The sequence below is a fragment of the Jaculus jaculus genome, chromosome 1 (genome assembly GCF_020740685.1).
Source record: "Jaculus jaculus isolate mJacJac1 chromosome 1, mJacJac1.mat.Y.cur, whole genome shotgun sequence".
Taxonomy (NCBI): domain Eukaryota; kingdom Metazoa; phylum Chordata; class Mammalia; order Rodentia; family Dipodidae; genus Jaculus; species Jaculus jaculus.
Window position 1 is genome coordinate 328707501 of NC_059102.1, and position 24576 is coordinate 328732076.

At 38.6% G+C, this 24576-nt stretch overlaps 2 protein-coding genes across 18 annotated transcripts in view; one reads left to right on the top strand and one right to left on the bottom strand.

Moving 5' to 3' along the window:
• LOC101598557 (complement receptor type 2) overlaps positions 1–6632 on the top strand; it is a 31096-nt gene extending 24464 nt beyond the window's left edge. The window contains exons 22-25 of the mRNA XM_045144793.1: positions 989–1174; positions 2367–2390; positions 4111–4186; positions 6539–6632. Coding sequence (XP_045000728.1) covers positions 989–1174; positions 2367–2390; positions 4111–4186; positions 6539–6632 — 380 coding nt within the window. The remainder of the gene's footprint in view (positions 1–988; positions 1175–2366; positions 2391–4110; positions 4187–6538) is intronic.
• Positions 1–24576, bottom strand: part of LOC123459235 (60S ribosomal protein L31-like) — a 104757-nt gene that overhangs the window by 40471 nt on the left and 39710 nt on the right. For 9 of the 17 annotated variants that reach the window (XR_006636147.1, XR_006636136.1, XR_006636152.1 and 6 more), the window contains exons 2-4: positions 15016–15157; positions 2716–2852; positions 542–606 (exon numbers count right to left, since the gene is read on the bottom strand). The gene's annotated coding sequence lies outside the window, so the exon portion shown is untranslated. Of the gene's footprint in view, positions 1–541; positions 607–881; positions 938–2715; positions 2938–15015; positions 15158–24576 lie in introns of all 17 variants that reach the window. The other 8 variants (XR_006636138.1, XR_006636150.1, XR_006636148.1 and 5 more) reach the window with 5 other exon arrangements.

Here is a 24576-nt window from a genome sequence, read left to right on the forward strand (position 1 = left end):
ATTTATCACAAATAAATATGTTCAGTGAGGTATTCTCCTCTTAAAGATTACCAAAGAAATTCATTAATTAAAACATTTAATTAAATGCATTTAATATATTAATAAATTACTCTAAACACCTCAAATAAGAAAAATGGCTTCAGCTGTCTGAGGCATTTCTACATTTATATGGTCATTTATGTGTAGAAAGTTCAAGAATTTTTGTAAGTCAAACAACTAAGCATGGGTTGTATTCACCATGTGGTTACAATTATGATGAGTGCATTTGACAATATAACAATAAAAGGCACAATGATCTTTTCTGAGTCAGTTTCCTTTAGTGGGATTATGGGAAATTTTGTAAAATTTTTTAAACAACAATATTGTCATTATCAGCAGTTTATATGATTTAATAATAATAATAATGTTGCTGAACACTCTTGTACCAGACACTATACACAGCTTCTCATTTAATCTTCAAGAGATTCTTAGAAGGGCAGGACCATTATTATCACTGCCTTTACAGATTAGGTGCTAGTATCTTGCAAGATTTATAACTTACCTTGAGTTATACAAACAAGAAGCAATAGCCAGGATTCCAGTCTAAGGTCTTATCATTATATTATGCTGAAAAGATGAAAGAAGAAATTATAAATTATGTTCATGTAAGAAGAATTAAGGAGTAAAATTAGAAATGCAGAAGAAATAAAAATCCATTCTATTCAATATTACTCACTAAGCCCTCACTATTTCTCTAAGAAGCCATTAGAATTATGCAAATACAGTTAGCTTAGACATAGAAGTAAAAGGAGAGAAAATAGCCTGTCTTAAAGTATTAAACAGTTTTGAGAAAGATGATGCCTAGGATATTATCCTATAATTTTCAATGAAGATATGCTTACTGATGAGGGAGTAAGTTGGGTTCATGACTTCTCTATTAATGGTAGTTTCTACTTTCCTGGTAAAAGAACAAAATATGACTCTATCAGTTCGGTTCTTTGAATTGCAGAGGTCAACTGTAGTTTTCCTGGGAATGTGATTGGAATCCAGAAGGGGCCGGAGCCTGGCAGGATGTATCCATATGGAGCTACTATCAATTTGGAATGTGAGAATGGATACATCTTGGAGGGCAGCTCCCAGAGCCAGTGCCAGAGCAACCACCAATGGGATCCTCCCCTCGCTGTCTGCAAATCCCGTAAGTACAAGGGCCTCACTGCTGTTTGTATCTGGCCTATGGAGGGAGGAGAAAAGGATGTCTCTTAATGTTGTGAGCTCTGACACAATGACCAGTAGTACAATAACAGATGAACTGGAAGGCAGCAATCTATTCAAGGAAAAGCACAGCTTTCTAATAATGGAAGGAAGTAGAAAAAGTAGAGAAAAGCCGGGTGTGGTGGCGCACGCCTTTAATCCCAGCACTTGGGAGGCAGAGGTAGGAGGATCGCTGTGAGTTCGAGGCCACCCTGAGACACCATAGTGAATTCCAGGTCAGCCTGGGCTAGAGTGAGACCCTACCTCGAAAAATAAAAAAATAAAAAAAAAAAAGGGCTGGAGAGATGGCTTGGCAGTTAAGTGCTTGCCTGTGAAGCCTAAGGACCCCGGTTCGAGGCTCGGTTCCCCAGGTCCCACGTTAGCCAGATGCACAAGGGGGCGCACGCGTCTGGAGTTCGTTTGCAGAGGCTGGAAGCCCTGGCGCGCCCATTCTTTCTCTCCCTCTATCTGTCTTTCTCTCTGTGTCTGTCACTCTCAAATAAATAAATACATAAAAGAAAGAAAAGAAAAAGTAGAGAAAAAAGGGAGGAATACTAAAAGAAAACAATGTAGAACAGACTTCCATTTTAAACAGGAGCTGTTGTGCAGACAAACACCCAGAGAACAGAGTAACTGTCCTGCTCTAACAATTAATATTTGCACTGGACCTGAAGAAAAAAAACCCACTGATATAAAGTTGAGTGTCAGTGAGCTCCCTTTCTCACTACAACCTACCTCATTAAAGTGGGGAAATCTGATGAGTTTTTTTTTTTAAATGTTTTATTTATTTATTTGAGAGTGACAGACACAGAGAGAAAGACAGATAGAGGGAGAGAGAGAGAATGGGCGAGCCAGGGCTTCCAGCCTCTTGCAGCCTCTGTGTGCGCCCCCTTGTGCATCTGGCTAACGTGGGATCTGGGGAACTGAGCCTCAAACCGGGGTCCTTAGGCTTCACAGGCAAGCGCTTAATCGCTAAGCCATCACTCCAGCCCAATCTGATGAGTTTTGAATAGAATTAAAGAGTGAATATGACTTGGGGATCAGTACATCATTAGCAGACATGGAAGTCATAGGCCTTGGGTTATACTGATCTGTACTGCTAGACTGATATTTTCATGACTTTTTATCCCCTGTAGGCTCATCTATTCCTCTTGTTTGTGGTAAGTTTTCTTAACTACTTGAATAAAAGGTCTTACAACACTGTTTTTTTCAAGGTAGGGTCTTGTTCTAGCCCAGGCTCTTCTTAGTGTTTTAAATATATACACAAAACCGTATCTGACCTTCTTTGATGTTTAAATATATTTTAATGTTCATGTCACATTATAAGATGTCCCTTTGGGTTAGAACTGGAGACATTTATTCCCGGTTTACATTTCCTTTTTTGTACTTTTCTTAACTTCTTATTGGTAACCTCCATACATATAAGCAATATACTATGATCATAATCCCCTCCCACCAATATCCCTTTTCCCCATTGTGAATCACCCTTATACTGAATCCATTCTTCTTTCCAACTAGTCTCTCTTCCATTTAGATCTCATCATTTCTCCTTTTCATTATGCAGGTCTTGTGTAGGTAGCATCAACCACTGTCAGGTCATGAGAGCCAAGGCTACTTTGTATCTGAAAGACAGTATTGTAAAACACTTCTCCTCTTCTTTTGGCTCTTACATTCTTTCTGTCACTTCTTCCATAATGGTCCCTGAGCCTTCGAGAATGTGATAGAGATGTCTCAATTACTGCCAAATACTCCACTGCCACTTCTTTTCATTTAGTCAGACAACAATAGGGATTTTCCCCCTAAGATTATGACCCCTCCAGCCATAAGCTTTTGATTAGGTTTTCAATACTAGGTGTGGATCCCCTCCTATAGAATGGGCCTCATGTCCAATAAGAGAACAGTTGGTTTCCTCCATAACAGGCATGCTACCATTGCACCAATTGGCATATTTGGTCTGGTTAGACAGTGTAAAACTTGCAGTATCCACTTTACACTGTGTCTGTTTAGGACATTTTTTCCACCAATAGGCTGCATAGATCTTTCCAGTGTCATGATAGCTAGTCAACAGGGAGGAGGCTTCTAGCTCAGCTCCCGCTTGATTTCATAGTGATCTTCATATGGTGTCTTTAGCAACAGGGTCTTACCATCAAGTTCTTATGGGCAAACAAGAGCCTTGGCAATAGCCTGTAATGTTTTGGGGGCAACAGAGGCCTCCATGACCAACAACTCACTGGAAGGTATCCCACCCCTGACACGAAAAATTTCTTGTAAAAATCTATGGCTTCTGGGCATAGCTTTATCCACTCCCACAGGGTACCTCTGCTCCAACTGTCCCTGTTTTTTAAACATATATATTATTCATCTAGAAAAGCAGTAGTTTTCTGTATGGCTTATTTACAACATCTTTAATTTTGATTGACTCTCCTCTCTCCCATTCCCTCCTATTCCTGGTTTTAAAATAAAAAGTCTTATTTCTTTTGCTCTTGGTATTTAGTACTTCTGAAATAAGCTGTTTGATTCTGCTGTAGCAAAAGACATTTCATAGCTGAGAGTCAAATACCATTATGCAAAGCCATGGATCCCACTGTCCTGGGCTCCTGATCTCATTCCAGTGACAAGATCATTACCAGTAAAACTGAAGAAGAGAAAAACTCAGTGAAAAATTGGCTGAAGCACTGTGCTTTAGTGCTTCAAACAAAACATGGGCTGGAGCCCATAAAAAAAACCTTAAGCTCAATTATAATTATTCAATAATTTAGTGCTTATGGTTGATAAAATTTGCATAATAATTACTCTACTGTTCAGAGTGGCACCCAGAATCAGTTCATAGGAATACAGCCATGCTTTTCTGGCATATAATATTTAGTTTCTCCTCTCTAGGTATTTTTGCAGGTTCAGCACTTCTTGTCTTCTTGGTTGGTATCAGTCTGTACATGATATTAAAAGACAGAGAGCGGTAAGTCCAAATGCATATGACCAGCATGCATAGCAGATTTTGGCCTATTTTCAACTAATCACAGAAGTACAAGTTATAAGAGCTTCAGTATCATCACTGAAATAAAGTGTCCTGTGACATTTAAATTTTATGTAAGAACTAAAAGAGCATCGAAAACTTAGCACATTTCATAAAATGATATTTACTTGGCTGGTAGTATACACAGGTTCTAACATTGAGGTCATAGTCTGGTAAAAAAGGGCAAGCTTATACCTCAAAAAGTACTAGAATGTTATAATAGTGATATTTTGTAGGTACACAAAACAGATCAGAGTCGTAATCAGAAAAAGTTTAATACCAGAAGAGCTAGTTCAGATAAGCCTAATCAGGGTAGAGGCAGGAGAGGGAGGTATACCAGGCATAAAGAGCAGGTAGAGCTATGGTCCTGAGGCTTGGCCTCCCATCATGTTCTAAACCAGCTGGATGTGACTGCTCAACAGTAATGGTTGATAAAGGGGAAGGTGGAAAGGTTGAGGTACAGACATCAAGAAGTATATGACACATGAATGCTATGGAAACTACAGAAAATAGGTATATGCAAAGGATACCTGTAAAAGCATGCCTTTGGGTGTCAGCTGTGAAATGGTCTATGTATATAGGTTCTTGGATCTTCATTACATGTTAGTAACAGAGAAAATAACCAGGTAAGGATTTTTCAAGCCTCAGGTAACTGAGTTGGAGAAGTCCAAGTCATGCCACCCCAAACATGTCATAAAAATTTCAGCAAAAAAGAATTCCAGCAAAGTTACTTTAGCATGTCAAGCCATTTGTGTCTGCATTTTCTATACCATCTGACATCAGTTTATATGTCTAGTCCAGGCAACAAGAAGGAAGGGCTGCACTGCTATCATATAATGATGCCATCTCTGAATCCTAGTGTGACAGGTCTGGTCACATTCTATAATTGACATGCTCTTAGACAGTAGCACATGCCAGAGGGGGCACCATAGACCCTCATAGCTATAAACTTCCATAGGGTTCTATACCTAAATTGTTAGGGAATATTGCAGACTATGAATTTTGTTTAACTAGATTCATAATTACTATGAAAATAAAGTGAAAAGGCAATTTTAAAGCCTATTTTGAATTTTTACTTGTTTTCCAAATGAATTGGTTTATAAATTTTTGTTCAGAAAATTTTTTCAATATCCATGAAACTAGCATGTCACTCAGCAGACTTACAGGGACTGTAGAAAGGTCATGTGGAGCTGCACCATGAGAAGCCTTCCAAAGTGTGACCAGCTTGGCACTAGTATCTGGGAGCTCGTAGGCAAGGGTGCTCAGAAGTCAGGGAAATTATAAATAAGCAGGAACATAGGTCAAAAGAACCTCTGCTATGAGGAGGATAGGATTTCCCTAACTTATTTGCTGGGCATGGGAAGAAAGGATACTCAGAACAGTTCCTGGGAAGGAGACAACAGTGACTCTCTGAGAGGAGAGGGCAGGCTTGGGGACACATGGTGACCTGCATTATGACTTGTATTTTGAGACCTTTGTGTTGTTGGGCTTGACAGAGGGGCCTGAACTCAGGTAGATGCCATAGTAGAACACTTGACACCACAAAGAGCAGAAAAGGTAAAAGCAGGCCTCCAGAGGATGTAATGCTTAATGGCAGGTGAAGAAGCAACAGATGTGGGGGGAAAACTAGGAAACATAAGTTTAAAGACTTTTGGAGAGAAAAAGACATCTCAAAGACAAAAATTGAGTTGTCATTTTCATGGTTTTCCTCACAGGAAGTTAGAGGATAATTTTAGCCAAGAGAAATTTAAAAATGAAATAAATAGAAAATGAGGTTTCTAAGTTTGCTATCAGAACACTGCACGTGTAGGGAACTTTGCAAATTTTTAGAATATCTGTAAATAATTTGTAATGCTCCAATCTGCTTATTATAATTTATTAACATGTTAGTTCATGAGGCACTATATTCAAGTACCTCAATTCATATAAATAAAACACATTTATTAAAATAAGTTTCTAAGAATCAATTGTTTTATTTCCACTTTTAACTTCTTTATTTTCTAATAGTTGATTGACATTTGAACTACCTTCAATATTATTTTTTAAATAAGAGCAATTAAAAATTTTTCTCAAGTCAGCTTTTGACTTGGACAGTTGCTAAACTAGCTGTCATTCATTTTTATGTGCTCATATAAAACATAGTGGTATAGTGCTTAATATTTAAGATAGTAAGATGAAGCTACATAAAAAGAGTATCACATGCTGGGAATGATGAAAAACAGACAGCTGATATACCTTTACAATAATCATAGTCAATGAATAAAAGTTTGACTTTGTCTTATTTCTTCTTTTTAGCAATTATTATACAAACACAAGGCCTAAAGAAAGAACTCTTCATGTAGAAGCTCAAGAAGTATATTCTGTAGATCCATACAGCCTAGCAAGTTGATCAGAAGACAAATCGGTATCAGATAAAACTGAAATCTTTTACTAACTTATGGTCAAAATTTCCTTCAATGCTTTTTATCAATTATTATAGTCCAAGGTGTTCATGTTTCTGTCTCAGTCTATACTAGCCATATGCCATATCATTACCTTACCCACTTCATATCACCAAATAATGGGCCTAGTTTTCTAAATCTATTTGGCCATTAAACAAATACTTAGCAAATATGATTAAGAATAAAAATTAGCCAGGTGTGGTAGCACATACCTTTAATCCCAGAGATTCAGAGGTAGGAGGATCCCTGTGAGATCAATGCTGGCCTGAGACTACACAATGAAATCCAGGTCAGCCTGGGCTAGAGTAAGACCCTACCTCAAAAAATAAAATAGATACTGGAGAAATGACTTAGTGGTTAAAGCACTTGCCTCATGAGAAGCCTAATAACCCAGGTTTGATTCCCCAGTACCCACTTAAGCCAGATGTACAAGATAGTGCTTGCATCCAGAGTTCATTTGCAGTGGGTAGAGGCTCTGGCATGCCCATTCTCTCTCTCTCTCTTTCTTTGCCTCTTTCTCTTTATAGCTCTCACTCAATAAATAAAGACAAAAAATGATAGAAAAGAATAAAACTTATTAAATTGCCAGGAGATAGGGTAGATTGCTCAGCGGTTAAGTGTGCTTGCTTAAGCCAGGCTTGTTGGCACACACCTTTAATCCCAATGCTCAGGAGGCAGAGGTAGGAAGATCACTGTGAGTTTGAGGCCAGCCTCACACTACATAGTGAATTCTAGGTCAGCCTGGACTAGAGTGAGACCATACCTCAAAAAGCCAAAAACAAAAATAAGATATATATAGTGCTTGCTTAAAAAGCCTGCTGGCCTGGGTTCAATTCCTCAGCACCCACTTAAAGCCAATGCAAAATCAGTGATGTAAGAATCTGGTATTTGTTTGCAGTGACAAGAGACCTTGGTGTAGACACATGCACACACACACACACACACACACACACACACACACACAAATAAGAATATCAAAAACATTAAGAATAAATTAAGGGCTGGAGAGATGGCTTAGCAGTTAAGACATTTGCCTGCAAAGCCTAAGGAGCCAGGTTTGATTCCCCAGAACCTACATAAGCCAGATGTACATGGTAGTGCATGCATCTGAAGCTTATTTGCAGTGGTTAGAGACCCTGCATACCCGTGTGTGTGTGTGTATATAATAAAAATAATTTTTAAAGAAAATTTTAAAGGCCAGGTATGGAAGTACATGCCTTTAATACCAGCCCTAGGGAAGCAGAGGTAGGAAGATCAGTGTGAGGTTGAGGCCAGCCTGAGACTATGTGGAGAATTACAGGTCAGCCTGGGCTATAGTGAGACCCTAAAAAAGAAATCAAAATGATTGAGAATGAAATAAAGCCAGCTGGGTGTGGTGATGCACACCTTTAATCCCAGCATTCAGGAGGCAGAGGTAGGAGGATCGCCATGGGTTTGAGATCACCCTGAGAGTACATAGTGAATTCCAGGCCAGCCTGAGCTACAGTGAGTCTCTACCTTGAGAAACCACACACACAAAATAAATAAATAAATAAATAAATAAATAAATAAATAATAAATAAATAAAATGAAATAAATCCAGACATAGCAGCTGCCTATTATCCTAGCACTCAGATGGTGGGAGGCAAGAGAATCAGGAGTTCAAGACCAGCCTTGGCTACATAGTATGTTTGAGGCCAGTCTGAGCTTTATGAGATTCTGTTTCAAAAAATAAAAATCAGACAGAGAGGAAGGTGAAGCAGGAAGAGGAGGAAAAAGAAAAGGAAGAATTATTACTATTAGTATTGTTGGAGAGGAAAAAACAGGCAAAGGAGACAGACAGAATAGGATGGTTATATGGGAAGTCCTCACCAAGAAAATGCCATTTGTGCAAAGATGGGAAGGAAGAGGGAGCCATGTGTCTACATGGAGGAAGGGCACTCCAGGAGTAAGAAACAATAGCATGTATAAAAGCTAAGAGATCAGCTGTGGTGGTACAGCAAGGTAGCCAGTGTGACCTAGAGTGAGCTAATCAAAGGCAAGAATAGGAAAAATGTGATCAGAGAGACGAGCAGGAGCATGAATGACCTGATACACTAAGATAGGTTACTGTAATGTTTTTATTCTGAGATGGGAAGCAGTAGAATTTTAATCAGAGAAGCAACAAATTCACCACAACTGCCTTCCCCACCCCCCCCTTTAAAGAAGAATCATTTATTTGCAAGCAGAGAGAGAAGAGAAAGAGACAGAATAGGTTGCCAGGGCTTCCAGCCACTACAAAGGAACTCCAGACACATGTGCCACTTTGTGCATCTGGCTTTACATGGGAGCTAGGGAATTAAACTCAGGTCATTTGGCTTTTCAAGCAAGCACTTTAATCACTGATCCATCTCTCCAGCCTAACAACTGCCTTTTTAACAAGAGATAATAGGAAGTCAAGATGGAAGACAAGGAATCAGTGAGACAGCTTTTATAATCCTCCAGGCAAGAAACTATGAGTGAAAAAAGCTAAAGAGATGTTTTTATATGTGTTGTATGTTTTTAAGGCAGAAACAACAGGATTGGGTGACAGTTTGTATCATAATATAAAGAATAAAGAAGGACATTAATAATATTGCCAAGATTTTTTGGCCTTAGTAACTGGAAGAAAATGCTACCTCTAAAAACATTGAAAATATGAAGAAGACTAGGGAGAAAAATAAGTTCTGTTTTAGAGTTATTAAGTGTGAAATACCTAATAGATATTCAAGTACAATTATCAAGAAGGCAGCTGACATAATCTGTGTCTCAATCAATAGCGGGGGCTGGATATACAAATTTGGCCTTATAAGTGTGTGGATATATACAAAAAAGAGACTAGGTAACAGAAAAGGTTCAAATACTGAGTCTTAGGCACTCCAATATCAGGAACTGTGCATGAGAAGGATAAGTAAAAGAGGCAGCTTCTGATCCAGGAAAAGACCCCAGGAGTGTGGTATGTTAGAAGTCAGGTGCAGAGTTTAGGGAACAGGAAGAGAACAACTTTTCAAGTTGCTACCAATAGCTTTAAAAAAATGAATAATAAAAGCTAGCACTGGATTTAGTAACACAAAATTTGTTGGTGAACTTGACAAGAATAGTTTTGGTAGAAAAAAAGAAGAAGCTGGATTGAACTTAAAAGAAAATGCAAAGAAAGAAATGGCAGTACCAACTATAGACAGCTATTTCTAGGAGTTTTTCCACAAAAAAAAAAAAAAAAAAAAAAGGACTAGATAAACAGTGATAGCAAAAGTGAGAATCAGGAGTAAGGGAAGTCAAGGAGAATGTTTTTGAAAAAATGGGTAAGTTGTATCTATGCTGATGGGAACAAGCCAGTCAAACTGTAGAGAAGGGCTGAGAGGCTGAGGAGATTGCTCAGTGGTTAAAGGCACTTGCTTGCAAAGCCTGACAGTACCCACATGAAGCCTGATGCACAAAATGGCACACGTGTTTAGAGTTTGTTTGCAGTGGCAGGAGGCCACTGTCTCTCGAATAAATAAATAAATATTTTATTTTTTTTTATAAACTGACACAGAAACTTGCTGATGCCAAGTTAAGAAAAATTTAGTTATTTGAGAGAGAGAGAGAGAGAGAGAATGATCGCAGCAGAGTCTCTAGCCACTGCAAATGAACTAATCACTAGGCCATCTCTCCACACCTAAATAAATATTTTAAGGAAAAGAGAGTGATGCTGGGAGTGAGAGAAGTATTGCTGGAGCATCCCATAGGAAAGGGAGGTCTTAGTCACAGAAGACAGCAGCAACAGAGAAGATGGAAGGGAAGGTGTGATGGTAAGTGCGCATGTGGAAGTTCTCCTCTAATGCTGTTGCTGCCAGTGAAGAGATTACAAACTGGTGGCTGAGAACCAGACTTGGGAAGATACTAGAGTTTAAGGACAAAATAAACAACAATGATAGTGATTATGAACTGGAATGATAGGCAGTGAAGACAGGCAAACAAGCACATGTCTGCCTGAGGTTCTAGAAGAAAATAGAGTGAATGCTCAAATGTTAACTCTGCCCAGACATTATGCTGAGGGACTCTGATGCCTTATTTCACTCAGACTTCACTATCTCTTTGAAAGATGGCTATTATTCTCAGATTCAACAAAAAATAATTAATTTTCCATTTGGAAAACTAAGAATGATTATATTCCCAAGTTAGGAATTCAATGTTACTTCAAATTGCTTTTTTCTATACATTCTAAAGTTACCTTAGCCTTGACCCTCTAACTTACCTGTTTGTTGTTGAATGAAATTGATTCTAAGTGCTTTATATTTGTCATATTATATTTGTGTTATTTGTTCCAGATTATATTACATGAAGCTCTTCCTAATAGTAACATCATATAATAAGCTTTAAGACAGTTGTAACTATGTTCTCTTATGTTATTTAGACTGATATTCATGTCACTACTTATTTTAGTGTTTCATGCTTTGGAAGAAAACTGAAAATTGACTGGAAAGAAGCCATTTAAACATCTGCAAGTTGGATTATGGATGCAACATTGGTGAATGAGTTTATCAACTACTACTACTTCTTATAAGCACTTGTTTTCAAGCAGAAGAGAGCAAAGCATGCTAGATGATAAACACAGGAGCCCAGGATCATGGCCAAAGTGGTACAAGGACTTTCTGATGCCTCACTTGTAATCTGAATGAAGGGAGCCTATAGTTATGAAAAACAAGTGACTCTGAAAGTGTCTGCTTCTTCAAGAAGTCTCTCAGAAAAGCTATCTTTGTGTGCAGTCCTATTTTTTATTTTTGAGCTGCATATTTACTGACATCATATGCTTGAGTAATAGTGGGGTTTTCATTAAACCGGATCCAAAGTATTTCCTGTGGTTTTAATGGGCATCTCTTACTGGTGACATTGGCTTTATTTCAATATTGTCTTTTTATGGGTTAGTTAAGCATATTCATTTGGTTTGAGGTTTTTCTCATAATATTGTATATTTTATGCTTTCCACAATTATGCAGTACTTTCAATTTGCACACAATTTTGGAGCATACAGCAATTAAATTTAATTTGGAGGATTTGATATATATTTTAAGTTTTGGATATTTCATTAACAGTTTTCTCATAAACTTTAGTTGCTTACATGTAAAGTGCCATTTAGTCAGGTGGACACTCACTATTCAATTAAACTATTTTTAAAAACACAAAAAACTTGCTTTATATGATTTTGCCTAGCAATATATATAGTCCTAGGATCTTTACAGTTCATGATTTAATGGTTATTCATTCTGGATCCATCATTTGGTCATTTTAGCTAATGTACAAATTCCGTTCCCTCACCCCTAAAACTATACTCTTCTCATCCCACTGTATTTCTTTGAGGACAGGCAGTGGCTCCCTCTTTCATTCTATAAACCTCCTCAAGCCAGAACCCATTCAGCTGCAAGCAATCCATTTCCATCTTACTAGCTTAAGCCAAACACAGTTTATCACAACACAGAAAGGGAAAAGCATGTAATTGGCACCTGTCAAAACATGAATTAAAAATTGATATTATGACCCCAGAAATCTGCCCTATCTGCCATTCTATTTTTCCTTGCTGGCTTCATTCTCTGGAAAATCTTCTTTAAACTGGCAAAATGTTCTCTGACAGTGCCAAACCCACAGCACTTTAGCTTAGCAGTCCAGTACAAAGATCTGCTCTAAAATATCCTTCAAAATTCCATTCAATAGCTCTGGTTTATTCCTATATTGTTACAAGCCTCCAAAGGAACCAAACAGCGTTATCTGCCTAACTTTGGAACTTTGGGTAGGAATGATCTATCTCAGATCTACCTCAGATGGTGTGATTTTGTCTCCAGGGGGTTATCTGGTAGTGTCTGAAGTTATGTCAGCAGTTACAACTGGAGAAGGGGCTGTTCCTGGCATGTAGTAGGTAGAGGCTAGAGCTCCAGTTAAACATCCTACAATTCACAGGACAACTCCCAACAAGAGCTATGTGGTACAAAACATATGTAGTAGATATACACTCTGTATGGAATCTTCGGAAAGAGAGAGTTTCCATTATGCAGGAGCAAATTCCAAATGAAGGTATGGACACATTTAACCCATTTAAGTAACACATTTTCCACATCCTCAGTCTGAAAACAAGGTCTTCTGAAACTAGCCATGCTTCTGAAAGAGTGATAGAGGGATAATAGGAAGTTAAAGAAAGCAGTGGGTCAGGCCTTAGGGGACAATGGTGAGGACTATACCTGGTCTTGACCCCAGAAGCTTGTGGCAGGAGAACAAACTAGTAAACATTTCCTTGCTCACGGCTCAACACAGGGGATCCAACAAAAAGCCTACTTCGATGCTCATGGACAGAAACAAGGTATCTAATCCATTATTAGGAAGAGGTGAACAGAACAGGTGAAGCCCAATAGCAGTAGACATGATGCAGGTCAGATATAGGAAAATGATCCTAGATATAAGCCAGCTGCCAGAAAGAAATCAGCAGCCACTTTGCCCAGAGACCCCTTCCATCCCAAAGGTAGCTGTTACTTTGCTTTATTCAAATGAAGTTTGTCCTGCTTCTGTTTTTTTCTGCTCTCTAACTCTCTATTGGGCTGGGGATAAGAACCCATGTCATTTTTGGCACCTGTCCAGGATTCTTGGACCACAGACTTAAGGTCTGTATAGCTAAGTCTAACTGTGAAAGTAACACCAGAGAGTGGCCATTAAGTGTCTGGCATATAGGAGGTTATTTGGAGCAAGAAGACCCCCAACCAAGTCAAATGCAGCCAAATTCTCAGGCAAGTTTTCATTTTGTTAGTCCTTGTAAGGGAGGGGAAGCTTGTGGGGGTGAATCTCAGATGTTTCAACAAATGATTATATATGGTATAAGGTGGACCTTCCTGAAGGGATTCTGATTGCACATTTATACTGTCCTACCAGTAACCAAGAAGATCCTCCACAGTGTCACTTAGGGACCCCATTATACTACCATAATTGGAAGATCCTTTGTCCCTGTCAGAAGTGAGCAACATTCCTTAGTGATCTGTGGGTACACATGACCTCCCTGGAGGTTAATTTTCTTTTGGCCTCCTTGTGTCTTGTATCTTTCCCCTTTATCCTTGCCTCTTTCGATCTTAAAGAGACTAGGACTGTCGACATCCTGGCCTTGAGGACACTAGTTTTTTTTTTTTTGTTTCCATCTGGGATACCATGTCTTTTCCCTACCTTCCTCTGCTGATAAACCTAGTGTGATGGTTTGAATGTAAATGTATGTCTCCATAACCTAACATATTTTTGCTTAGTCTTGCCACTTAAGTCTCCAACATATTGCTGAAGCGTATCACTGGGGGACAGATCTTAAATCCAGCTCTAAGATGTGTTCAGAGCAGATTTTCCTCTGGCTGTTTGTGTTTGTTGGCTGTTGGTGCTTGCTGCTTACTGCAGTTGTTTCTCCCTGCTACGAACCTATGGAAATGAGCCAACTTCTACTGTTTATGGTGTTTCCCCTGGATTCTACAATCCTGAAATACACCCTTTCTTCCCACAAGCTGCTTTTTGGACAGGTGTTTGTACAGCAATGAAAAAGTAACTACAATACCTAGAGATTGTTTAGTTTACCATGAGTCTGTTATTCATATGTTGGCCAGCATACCCCTGAGGTTACAATTTGTGCCCTGGAGGGAGATCCAGGCCCCACATCATCCTAATTCTTCTTAAACCAGATAGCTTAAACCAGATAGCTTCTTAAACCAGATTTTCCTCTGGCTGTTTGTGTTTGTTGGCTGTTGGTGCTTGCTGCTTACTGCAGTTGTTTCTCCCTGCTACGAACCTATGGAAATGAGCCAACTTCTACTGTTTATGGTGTTTCCCCTGGATTCTACAATCCTGAAATACACCCTTTCTTCCCACAAGCTGCTTTTTGGACAGGTGTTTGTACAGCAATGAAAAAGTAACTACAATACCTAGAGATTGTTTAGTTTACCATGAGTCTGTTATTCATATGTTGGCCAGCATACCCCTGAGGTTACAATTTGTGCCCTGGAGGGAGATCCAGGCCCCACATCATCCTAATTCTTCTTAAACCAGATAGCTTAGGTTGGTTTCTGATGGAACCAGGTAGACAGAGAAAGATGCTTTCCCCTGAATACCTTGTACTGCTTAATGATTAAGCCCTTTCTGAACTGAGTCCAAACAAAGAGAGTGTTCTTTGAAGAATGAAAGCTTCAGAGATATTTGGGATACAAAAAGAATTACCAAAGTCCTAGACCATGGGGACCCACAGGAAGGCCTCAGATATATAACCAATAAAGGAGTATTATGGGGAGGAAGTAATGAAAGACAGAGTCACTACAGCAAGAATAAGTGCAGAAATTCCATTACCTGGGTTATGTTCTTCCTGTGAATGGCCCAGATCACACTGATTCTTCCCCTACATTTGATCAAAGCCACCTCTCCAATAATTCATGAGGGTGATGAGTGGAAAGATTAACCAGTGAAGGAAGTACAGTTAGGGTGACTAAACCTATGAAGTTAAAAAAAAAAAAAAGGTCAGAAAGTCTACACTTGCCAGAAATGAAAGATGTTCCAACTTCTTATCTCTTGCCTAGTTCCCTAGACCTGTCTTACCACAAACAACCAGGACCCCTCCTGGGAGGGAGGTCTTTCATAGGATTATTAAACATTGTGGTTGGCCTTGATGTCAGAGCTAGCTTCTTTCTGAGACAGCCCCCATTCCTAACCAATCAGCTGTCTCTCTGGTTCACCTGAGCTGGAAGACAGCCTACCTCTATAAAGTTATAAATACCTTTTCAAGAGGAGCACAGGGTCTCTGACCACTTGGCACCCTCCAGCTGAGGATGAGCCAGGAGAGCCCCCAAACTCTTACACTCCACATGGGTTCTTTATCCCTCTAGCTCCCACATAACAGGAGCTCCTTGAATTTTCTTTTCTCTCTTTTCTTTCCATGGTTTTTATAGGCTCTCTATGTGGGATCTCTAGCCATGGGGGTGCCTTTCCTTGACTGTATTTCCCTCAATTAATATAGTATTTTAATAATTATCCTCTCAGTCTTTTTTTTAATTCAAATCTTTCATTAAAATTAGAAACAAACCTAGGGTTTGAGGTTCAAGTACTTTCCTGGATCCCTAGCACGTTGTTGCAAATCATCTTAAATCTCTAATTTTCCTCTCCTACAGGTGGGTTCATCAATGTCCAAGATCCAAAATGTCTCCACTTGTCTGTCTTCTGAAAAAAAAAGTTATAACCTATATCTTGGAGCCCTTAAATGGAAGTCACTATTTTTTTTTTTTTTTTGTAATGAGGTCTGACTTTTGCACCCCTTGCAGGGTGGGGAATTTTGGCCCCATCAAGGGAGCCTAAATTATAATGCCATTCCCCAACTAGTAAATAACATGACCTACTAAATAAAAATAAGTAAAAATCTGTAAATAAAGTAAATGGACAGAATTTTCCTACATACAATTCATTTTCTATCTTAGACATCACCTTGAGCTGGCCAAAGAGTATAACATGGACCCAGCCACCCTAGCTATTTTTATGCACAGATCCTATTCACTAGGAAGAACAAAGAAAATCCCTCCACCAAGACTCAGGTGACTGCCCCTTAAGCCCTTGATAAACTTTCCCCTAGTCTTAAGGTGAGCTCCTTGTCTGAAAACTGTCCTTCAGAAGACCTAAAAGGCCCTAAGGGACAGGGAGATAAAAATAGAGAGAGCTTTCACCTCTACCTAGGGATATATGGCATATTTCCCATTCAGACAGTGCCTGGCATACACCTAGGACCCAGTTTTGTCCACAAGCCTGTTGCTTTGTGTGGTAGTTTGATTCAGATGTCCCCCATAAACTTAGGTATTCTAAATGCTAGGTTCCCAGCTGATGGAGATTTGAGAATTAATGCCTCCTGGAGGCAGTGTATTGCTGGGGGTGGATTTATGGTTATTATAGTCACTTTCCCCTTGCCAGTGTTTGGCACAATCTCCTGTTCCTGTTGTATACCTGATGTTGACCAGGAGGTCATGTCCAACCTCTGCCCATGCCATCATTTTCCTCTGCTATCATGGAGCTTCTCTTCAAGTCTGTAAGCCAAAATAAACCTTTTCTCCCACAAGATGCTCTTGGTCGAGTGATTTCTGCAAGCAATGTGAACCTGACTGCAACACTTAGTCTGAACTCAAAAAAGTTTAATGAGACGTAGGGAGCTATCCTGATAAACCAGATAAGTACATCCAGACCTTTAATACATTATATAGAATAACAGATCAAGCTGTAGAGATGGGAAATTATTACCACCAATCTCACAATGACTCCCCTAGGATGAAACAAAATATACAACAGGATCCCAAGCAATGCCTTTACAAAACAAAGTGGAACATGGGGGATGAATTAGGTAATTTGAAAAGAAATAATTTTCTATATTATATACCAAAAGACTAAGAACCTCAAAGATCTTTTTTTTTCCTCTCATTTTTATTAACATTTTCCATGATTATAAAAAATATCCCATGGTAATACCCTCCCTCCCACCTTTCCCCTTTGAAATTCCATTCTTGATCATATCCCCTCCCCATATCAATCAGTCTCTCTTTTATTTTGATGTCATGATCTTTTCCTCCTCTTATGATGGTCTTATGTAGGTAGTGTCAGACACTATGAGGTCATGGATATCCAGGCTATTTTGTGTCTAGAGAGAGCATGTCATTGTAAGGAGTACTACCCTTCCTTTGGCTCTTACATTCTTTCTGCCACCTCTTCCACATTAGACCCTGAGCCTTGGAAGGTGTGATCAAGGTGTTACTCAGTACTCCAGTCACTTCTTTCCAGCACTATGATAGCTTCTGAGTCGTCCCAAGGTCACTGCCATCTGAAAAGAGAAGATTGTCTATCCAAAGTGAGAGTAGATTTATATAAGGGTATGAATATTAAGAAAAGTACTTACTGGGCAGTTTGATAAACATACTATATACATTTATCCAGACATCAGCAGATGTTACACCCCTAGAGCTCATGAGTAACCCTGGTTTAAGTTTTCAGTAACAGAGATGTATTCCCTCCCATGGAGCGGGCCTCCAGTCCAATTGGAGGGCAGTTGGTTTCCACCATGATAGACATGCCACTATTGCACCCATTGGTTCATTTGACCTAGCTGGCCAATTATAAGGCTTTCAGTGTCCACTGTTGAGTATTTTCACTGGTGGTATCTTTCTCCCATTGAACTGCATGCAGAATAACTTCTTCCAGCTTTCTGTCAGCTGGTCTACATGGAGGAGGTTATCAGCTCAGTTTCAGCAGGATTTCTTAGTGGCCTTGCAACCTAAGTATGTGGAGTCTTCAGCAATAGGGTCTTACCATCTATTCCTGGTGGAAAACCAAGGGCCTCAACAATGGCCTATAATTTTTTGGGGGCATCAGGGACCCCCATGGCCAACAACTCACTGGAAGGTATCCCATCCCTGGCACTGAACGTTTTCTAACAACGATCTATGGCTCCTGAGTGTTCCATTGTCCAAAACTGGAGAATTCCATATGATTTATTTATATCCTCTAAGATTTTGATTAGCCCTCCCTCCACCTTTACTTTACTCAATATCTTCCCTTGACCTCACTTGGGCCTTTTAACCCCCATTAATCTATTCTTCTAATTACATATATACAATACCAACCTAATAAGTATCTCCCTCCCTTCCTTTCCCTTCTCTTTATATCTCTTTTTTAGCTTACTGGCCTCTGATACTGATATCTTTCCTTCTCACACAAAAGCCCAGTCATCTGTAGCTAGGTTCCACATATGAGAGAGAACATGTGGCACTTGGATTTCTGGGACTGAGTTACCTCACTTATTATAATCCTTTCCAGATATGTCCATTTTCCTGCAAATTTCATAACTTCTTTACTGCTGAGTAGAACTCCATTGTATGAATGTGCTATATCTTCATTATCTAATCATCATTTGAGGGACATCTAGGCTGGTTCCATTTCCCAGCTATTATGAATTGAGTGGAAATAAACATGGTTGAGCACGTACTTCTAAGGAAATGACATGAGTCCTTATGATATATGCCTAGGAGTGCTATAGAGGGGTCATATGGTAGATCAATATTTAGCTGGTTTAGAAACCTCCACACTGATTTCAACAATGGCTGAACCATATTGCATTCCCACCAGCAGTGTAGAAGGGTTCCTCTTTTTCCACATCCCTGCCAACATTTATGATCATTCCTTTTCATGATGGTGGCCAATCTGACAGGAGTGAGATGGAATCTCAATGTAGTTTTAATCTGCATTTCCCTGATGACTGGGGATGTAGAACATTTTTTTAGATGTTCATATGCCATCCGTATTTCTTCTTTTGAGAACTCTCTATTTAGCTCCATAGCCCATTTTTAATTGGCTTGTTTCATTTCTTATTATTTAACTTTTTGAGTTCTTTGTATATCCTAGATATTAATCCTCTATCAGATATATAGCTGGTGAAGATTTTTTTCCCATTCTGTAGGTTGCCTCTTTGCTTTATTCACAGTGTCCTAGCAATACAAAATCTTTGTAATTTCATGAGGTTCCAGTGGCTAATCTGTGGTTTTATTGCCTGAGCAATTGGGGTTATATGCAGAAATTCTTTGCCAAGCCCAATATGTTGAAGGGTTTCCCCTACTTTTTCCTATATCGGTTTCAGAGTTTCAGGTCTGATGTTAAGGTATTTAATCCATTTGGACTTAATTCTTGTGCATGGAGAGAGAGAAGAATCTATTTTCATCTTTCTACAGATACATATCCTGTTTTCCCAACACTATTTGCTATTTTCTCCATTGAGTATTTTTGGAATTTTTATTGAATATCAGGTGGCTATAGTTACTTGGACTTACATTTGGGTCCTCTATTCTATTCCATTGATCTACATGTCTGCTTTTGTGCCAGTACCATGCTGTTTTTGTTAATATGACTCTGTAGTATAGGTTAAAGTCAGGTATGGTGATACCACCAGCTTTATTTTTGTTTCTCAGTATTATTTTAGATATCCAAGGATTTTTGTGAATTCAAATGAATTTTTGGATTGATTTTTCTATTTCCATGAAGAATGACATTGGAATTTTGATGGGGATTGCATTAAATGGGTAGATTGTTTTTGGTAAGATAACCATTTTCACATATTGATTCTTCCAATCCAAGAACAAAGGATGTTTTTTTGATTTCCTAGTGTCCTCTGCAATTTCTCACTTGAGTGTTTTATAGTTTTCATTGTAGAGGTTCTTTACTTCCTTGGTTAGGCTTCTTCCAAGGTATTTTATTTTCTTTGATGCAATTGTGAATGGGAGTGATTCTCTGATTTCATCCTCTGTGTTTGTTGTTAGCATATAGGAATGCTACTGATTTCTGTTTAATTATTTTATATCCTGCTACATGGCTGTAGGTTTTTTTCAGCTCTAACAGTTTGCTGGTAGAGTCTTTAGGGTCCTTAATATATAGAATCATGTCATCTGAAAATAATGATAACTTGATCTCTTCCTTCCTAATTGGTATCCCTTTTATGTGTGTCTCTTGGCTAATTGCTATGGCTAAGACTTCCAGTACTATATTAAATAAAAGTGGGGCCAGTGGACACCCTTGTCTTGTTCCTGATTTTAGTGGAAAAGTTTCCAGTTTTTCCCCATTTAGTAATACATTGGCTGTAGGCTTGTCATAATTAGCCTTTAGTATATTGAGATATGTTTCTTCTATTCCCAGTCTCTGTAGGACTTTTGTCATGAAGGGATGCTGGATTTGGTCAAAATCTTTCTCTGTGTCTAATGAGATGATCATGTGAGTTTTTTTTTTTCCTTCAATCCATTTATATAATGTATTACATGTATTCATTTGCATATGTTGAACCATTCCTGCATCTCTGGGATAAAGCCTACTTGGTCAGGGTGAATGATCTTTCTAATAATATTCTGGTGTTATGTTTGCCAATACTTTGTTGAGAATTTTTGCATCTATGTTCATGAGGGAGATTGGTCTGTAATTTCCTTTTTTTGTCCTATCTTTTCCTGGTTTTGGTATCAGGATGATACTAGCTTCATAGGAGTTTGGTATGACTCCTTCTTTTTCTATTTTATGGAAAAGCTTAAGAAGCACTGGTGTTAGTTCTTCCCTGAAGGTCTGGAATAATTCACCAGTGAGTCCATCTGGGCATGGGCTTTTTTTAGTTGGGAGATTTTTGATAACTGCTTGGATCTCCATGCTTTTTATAGGTCTATTTAAATGATTAATCTCGTCTTGATTTAATTTAAGTAGGTCATATATATCAAGGAAATCATCCATTTCTTTCAGATTTTCATACTTAGTGGAGTATATGCTTTTAAAGCATGTCCCTATGATTTTTTGAATTTCTCTGGCATCTGTTGTAATATTACCATTTTCATCTCTAATTTTATTAATTTGTGTTTCTTCTCTCTTTTGGTCAGATTTGCTAAGGGTTTATCAATCTTGTTTATTCTTTCAAAGAACCAACTCTTTGTTTCTTTGAATCTTTGTATTGTTTTTTTTCCCCCCCTGTGGTGGTTTGAATAGAATAGATGGCCCCCAATATATTCAGTTCTTTATTTGTTTGTAGTTTGCATCTTTAGCCACTTGGCTGGAGGCAATGTCACTGGGTGGATCTTTAGGTGTGGTGGTGGGTTGCAGATTTCAATCTAAACATAAGCAAAGTGTGCCTAGCTGGAGTTCTGGAAGTGTGCTGTGGCTTTTCACCTTTAGGCTTGTACTTCTCTCTCTCTCTGCTTAGACCTGTGAAGGCAGGCCAGTTTCTTCTGCCATTATGGAACTTCCCCTGGATCTGTAAGCTTCAATAAATATCCTTTCCTCCATAACTGTACCAGGTCTGGACGTTCATCTCAGCGAACCTGAATCTGTCTGCTACAGTTTCTATTTCATTAATTTCTGCCTTAAGCTTTATTATTTCTTCCCATCTACTGATTTTGGTTTGCCTTGTTCTTCTTTTTCCAAGGCTTTAAGCTGAAGCATTAGGTCGTTTACTTGCTACTTTTCTGATTTCTTAATATAGGCACTTAAAGCTATAAATTTACCTCTTAGGACTGCCTTCATTGTGTCCCAGAGATTATGTATGTTGTGTTCTCATTATCGTTTAATTCTATAAATTTTTTGATATCTTTCTTGACTTCTTCATTGACCCATTCATCATTTAGTAGTGTGTTGTTTACTTACCATGATTTTGTGTATGCTCTATAGCATTTCTTGTTATTGATTTGTATTTTGATCCCATTGTGGTCAGATAGAATGCAAAGAATTATTTCAGTTTTCCTGTATTTGGTAAGGTTTGCTTTGTGTCCTAATATATGGTCTATTTTAGAGAAAGTTCCATGTGCTGCTGAAAAGAATGTATATTATGCAGCATTTAGATGAAATGTCCTGTAGATATCTGTTAGGTCCATTCCTTCTATGACCGCATTTAGTTCAGATACCTCTCTTTATTTTTTTTCCAGGATGACCTGTCAATTGATGAGAGTGGGGTGTTGAAGTCACCCATTACCACTGTGTTTGGTGTTATCTGTGACCTTAGTTCTAATAGTGTTTGTTTGATGAATTTGGGGGCTCCCATATTAGGTGCATATATGTTTAGGATTGTAATGTCCTCCTGTTGGAGGGTGCCTTTGATAAATATAAAGTGGCCTTCCTTATCTTTCCTAACTAATGTTGGACGGAAGTGTACCTTGTCAGATATTAGGATAGCAACCCCTGCTTGTTTTCTAGGTCCATTTGCTTGAAACACTGTTTTCCAGCCTTTCACCCTAAGGTAGTGTCCATCCTTTGTAGAAAGGTGGGTTTCTTGGAGGCAATAAATTGAAGGATCCTGCTTTTTAACCCAGTCTGCAAACCTATGTGTTTTGGATGGGTCATTGAGGCCATTGATATTAAGAGATAATATTGAAAGGTGCTTATTCATTTTTTTTTTTTTTTTGCCATTTTTGGTAGTTCTTCCAGTTTTACCTTTGCTCTCTTGTGTTAAGTAGTATTTGAGAATTGTTTGTTTTCTCCTAGTTCCTTTTATGTGTGCTTTTCTTTTTCTTTAGCATGAAGGATTCTTTCAAATATGTTCTGTAAAGCTGGTTTTATCTTGCTTTTGTCATGGAATGTCCTTATTTCTCTGTCTACTTGAATGGATAGCTTTATAGGATAAAGTAACCTTGATTGACAGTTGATATCTTTTAGAACTTGGAATACATCACTCCATGCCCTTCTGGCTTTTAAAGTTTGTGTTGAGTAATCTGCTGTAATCCTGATAAGCTTGCCCTTGTAGGTAACTTGATTTTTCTCTGACTGCTTTCAATATTTTTTCTTTTGTTTTTGTGTTTGGTAGTTTGATTATAGTATGGCAAGGAGAGGTTCTTTCCAGGTTTTTTCTGGCTTGGGTTCTAAAGGATTCCTGTACCTGCATTGGCTCCTCTTTCCCAATTTAGGGGAAGTTTTCTTCTATGATGTTGTTGAAGATGCCTACTATGCCTTTGAAGTGAAATTCTTCTCCTTCTACTATGCCCTGAATTCTTATGTTTGTTCTTTTCATAGTGTCTCGAATTCCTTGAAATTCCCACTCATAGTTGTCTATTTGTTTGTCTTTCTCTTTGTTGGACTGCATTAGATCTGCCACCTGGTCTTCTAGCTTAGACATTCTGTTCTCTCCTTCATCCATTCTACTGGTGAGATTTTCTACAGAGGTTTTTTTTTTTTTTTTTTTTTTTTTTTAAATTTCATTAACTGTGTTCTTTATTGTTAGTAATTCTAACTGGTTTTTCTTTATTATTTCTATTTCCTTATTTATGTCTAGTATTGACCTCTTTATTTCATTAAATTGGCATCCTATGTCTTCTTTGCTTTCTTTGATTTCTTCTTTGAGTTCTTTGAACATATTTATAATCATTCTTTTGAAATCTTTCTCAGGCATTTCCTCTAACTCGTTCTCAGGGGAGGTCATTTCTGATGCATTAATACTTTTTGGTGGATTTATATTGTCTTGATTTTTGGTGCTTCTTGTGTTATAATGTATATATTTTTGCATCCTGGATTATTTAATGATTGGATTTTCCAGTTAGCTGGGTATTATGAGATGTATCAATCAATCTGATGTTATATATCTTCAGGGTAGGAGCTTAAGGCATTAGATGTGGCTCTCAAGACTCTCAGAGTATCTACAAAAGTGACTCTAGGTGTTGGGTTTGCCTGCTATGAGAGTATTCAAGTAGGCTGAATGGAACTAAATACAGATAGTTTCTAAAATTTAAGTAAACAATATGTACTTTCAATGAAAAACAGCACAGAGTATTTATCCAAGCGTAGGTATTATGACAACCAGATCCTCTCCCTGTCCCTTAGGCTGAGTGATGCCTCTATAAATCAAGAAGCAACAAATAACAAGCCCAAAATACAGCTTATTTAAGAATGGCAAATTTGACCATTCATCAGATTTAACATGTAATTTATTCTGATATGGAAGGTGCACTTAGCACTTCTGGTTCAGGCCTATATACCAAGTTTATTACGTACTGACCTGGTGTAATCCTAGTTACCTTTTGGGATGATTTTGGTCTCTGTTCCTGCTTGAATCCTGCTGTTGGTTCAAGTAGGTGTTGTCAGGTCCCTGGACTGCTGCTGTGTTTGCTGGAGCTGGGTACTAGCGGTGGGGGAAGGGAGGCTGCCGATGGTGCTTTAGTTCTCTCTCTGTTCCACGTGTCCTTCTACCTTGTGATCTGCTCCTCCATTGTTCACTGCCACTGTCCCTTCTTGTTTCTTGAGTTTGTATAGACCTCTGGTGTGAGTGGAAAATCCCCTCACCTGGCTTTTCCTGCAGCTCAAGCCGAGCCTGGCAGCTGGCTAGCATGCTGCCACCACTGCGATCCCATGCACGGACCTGCCAGAGCTGCTTCTGCTGGCCTG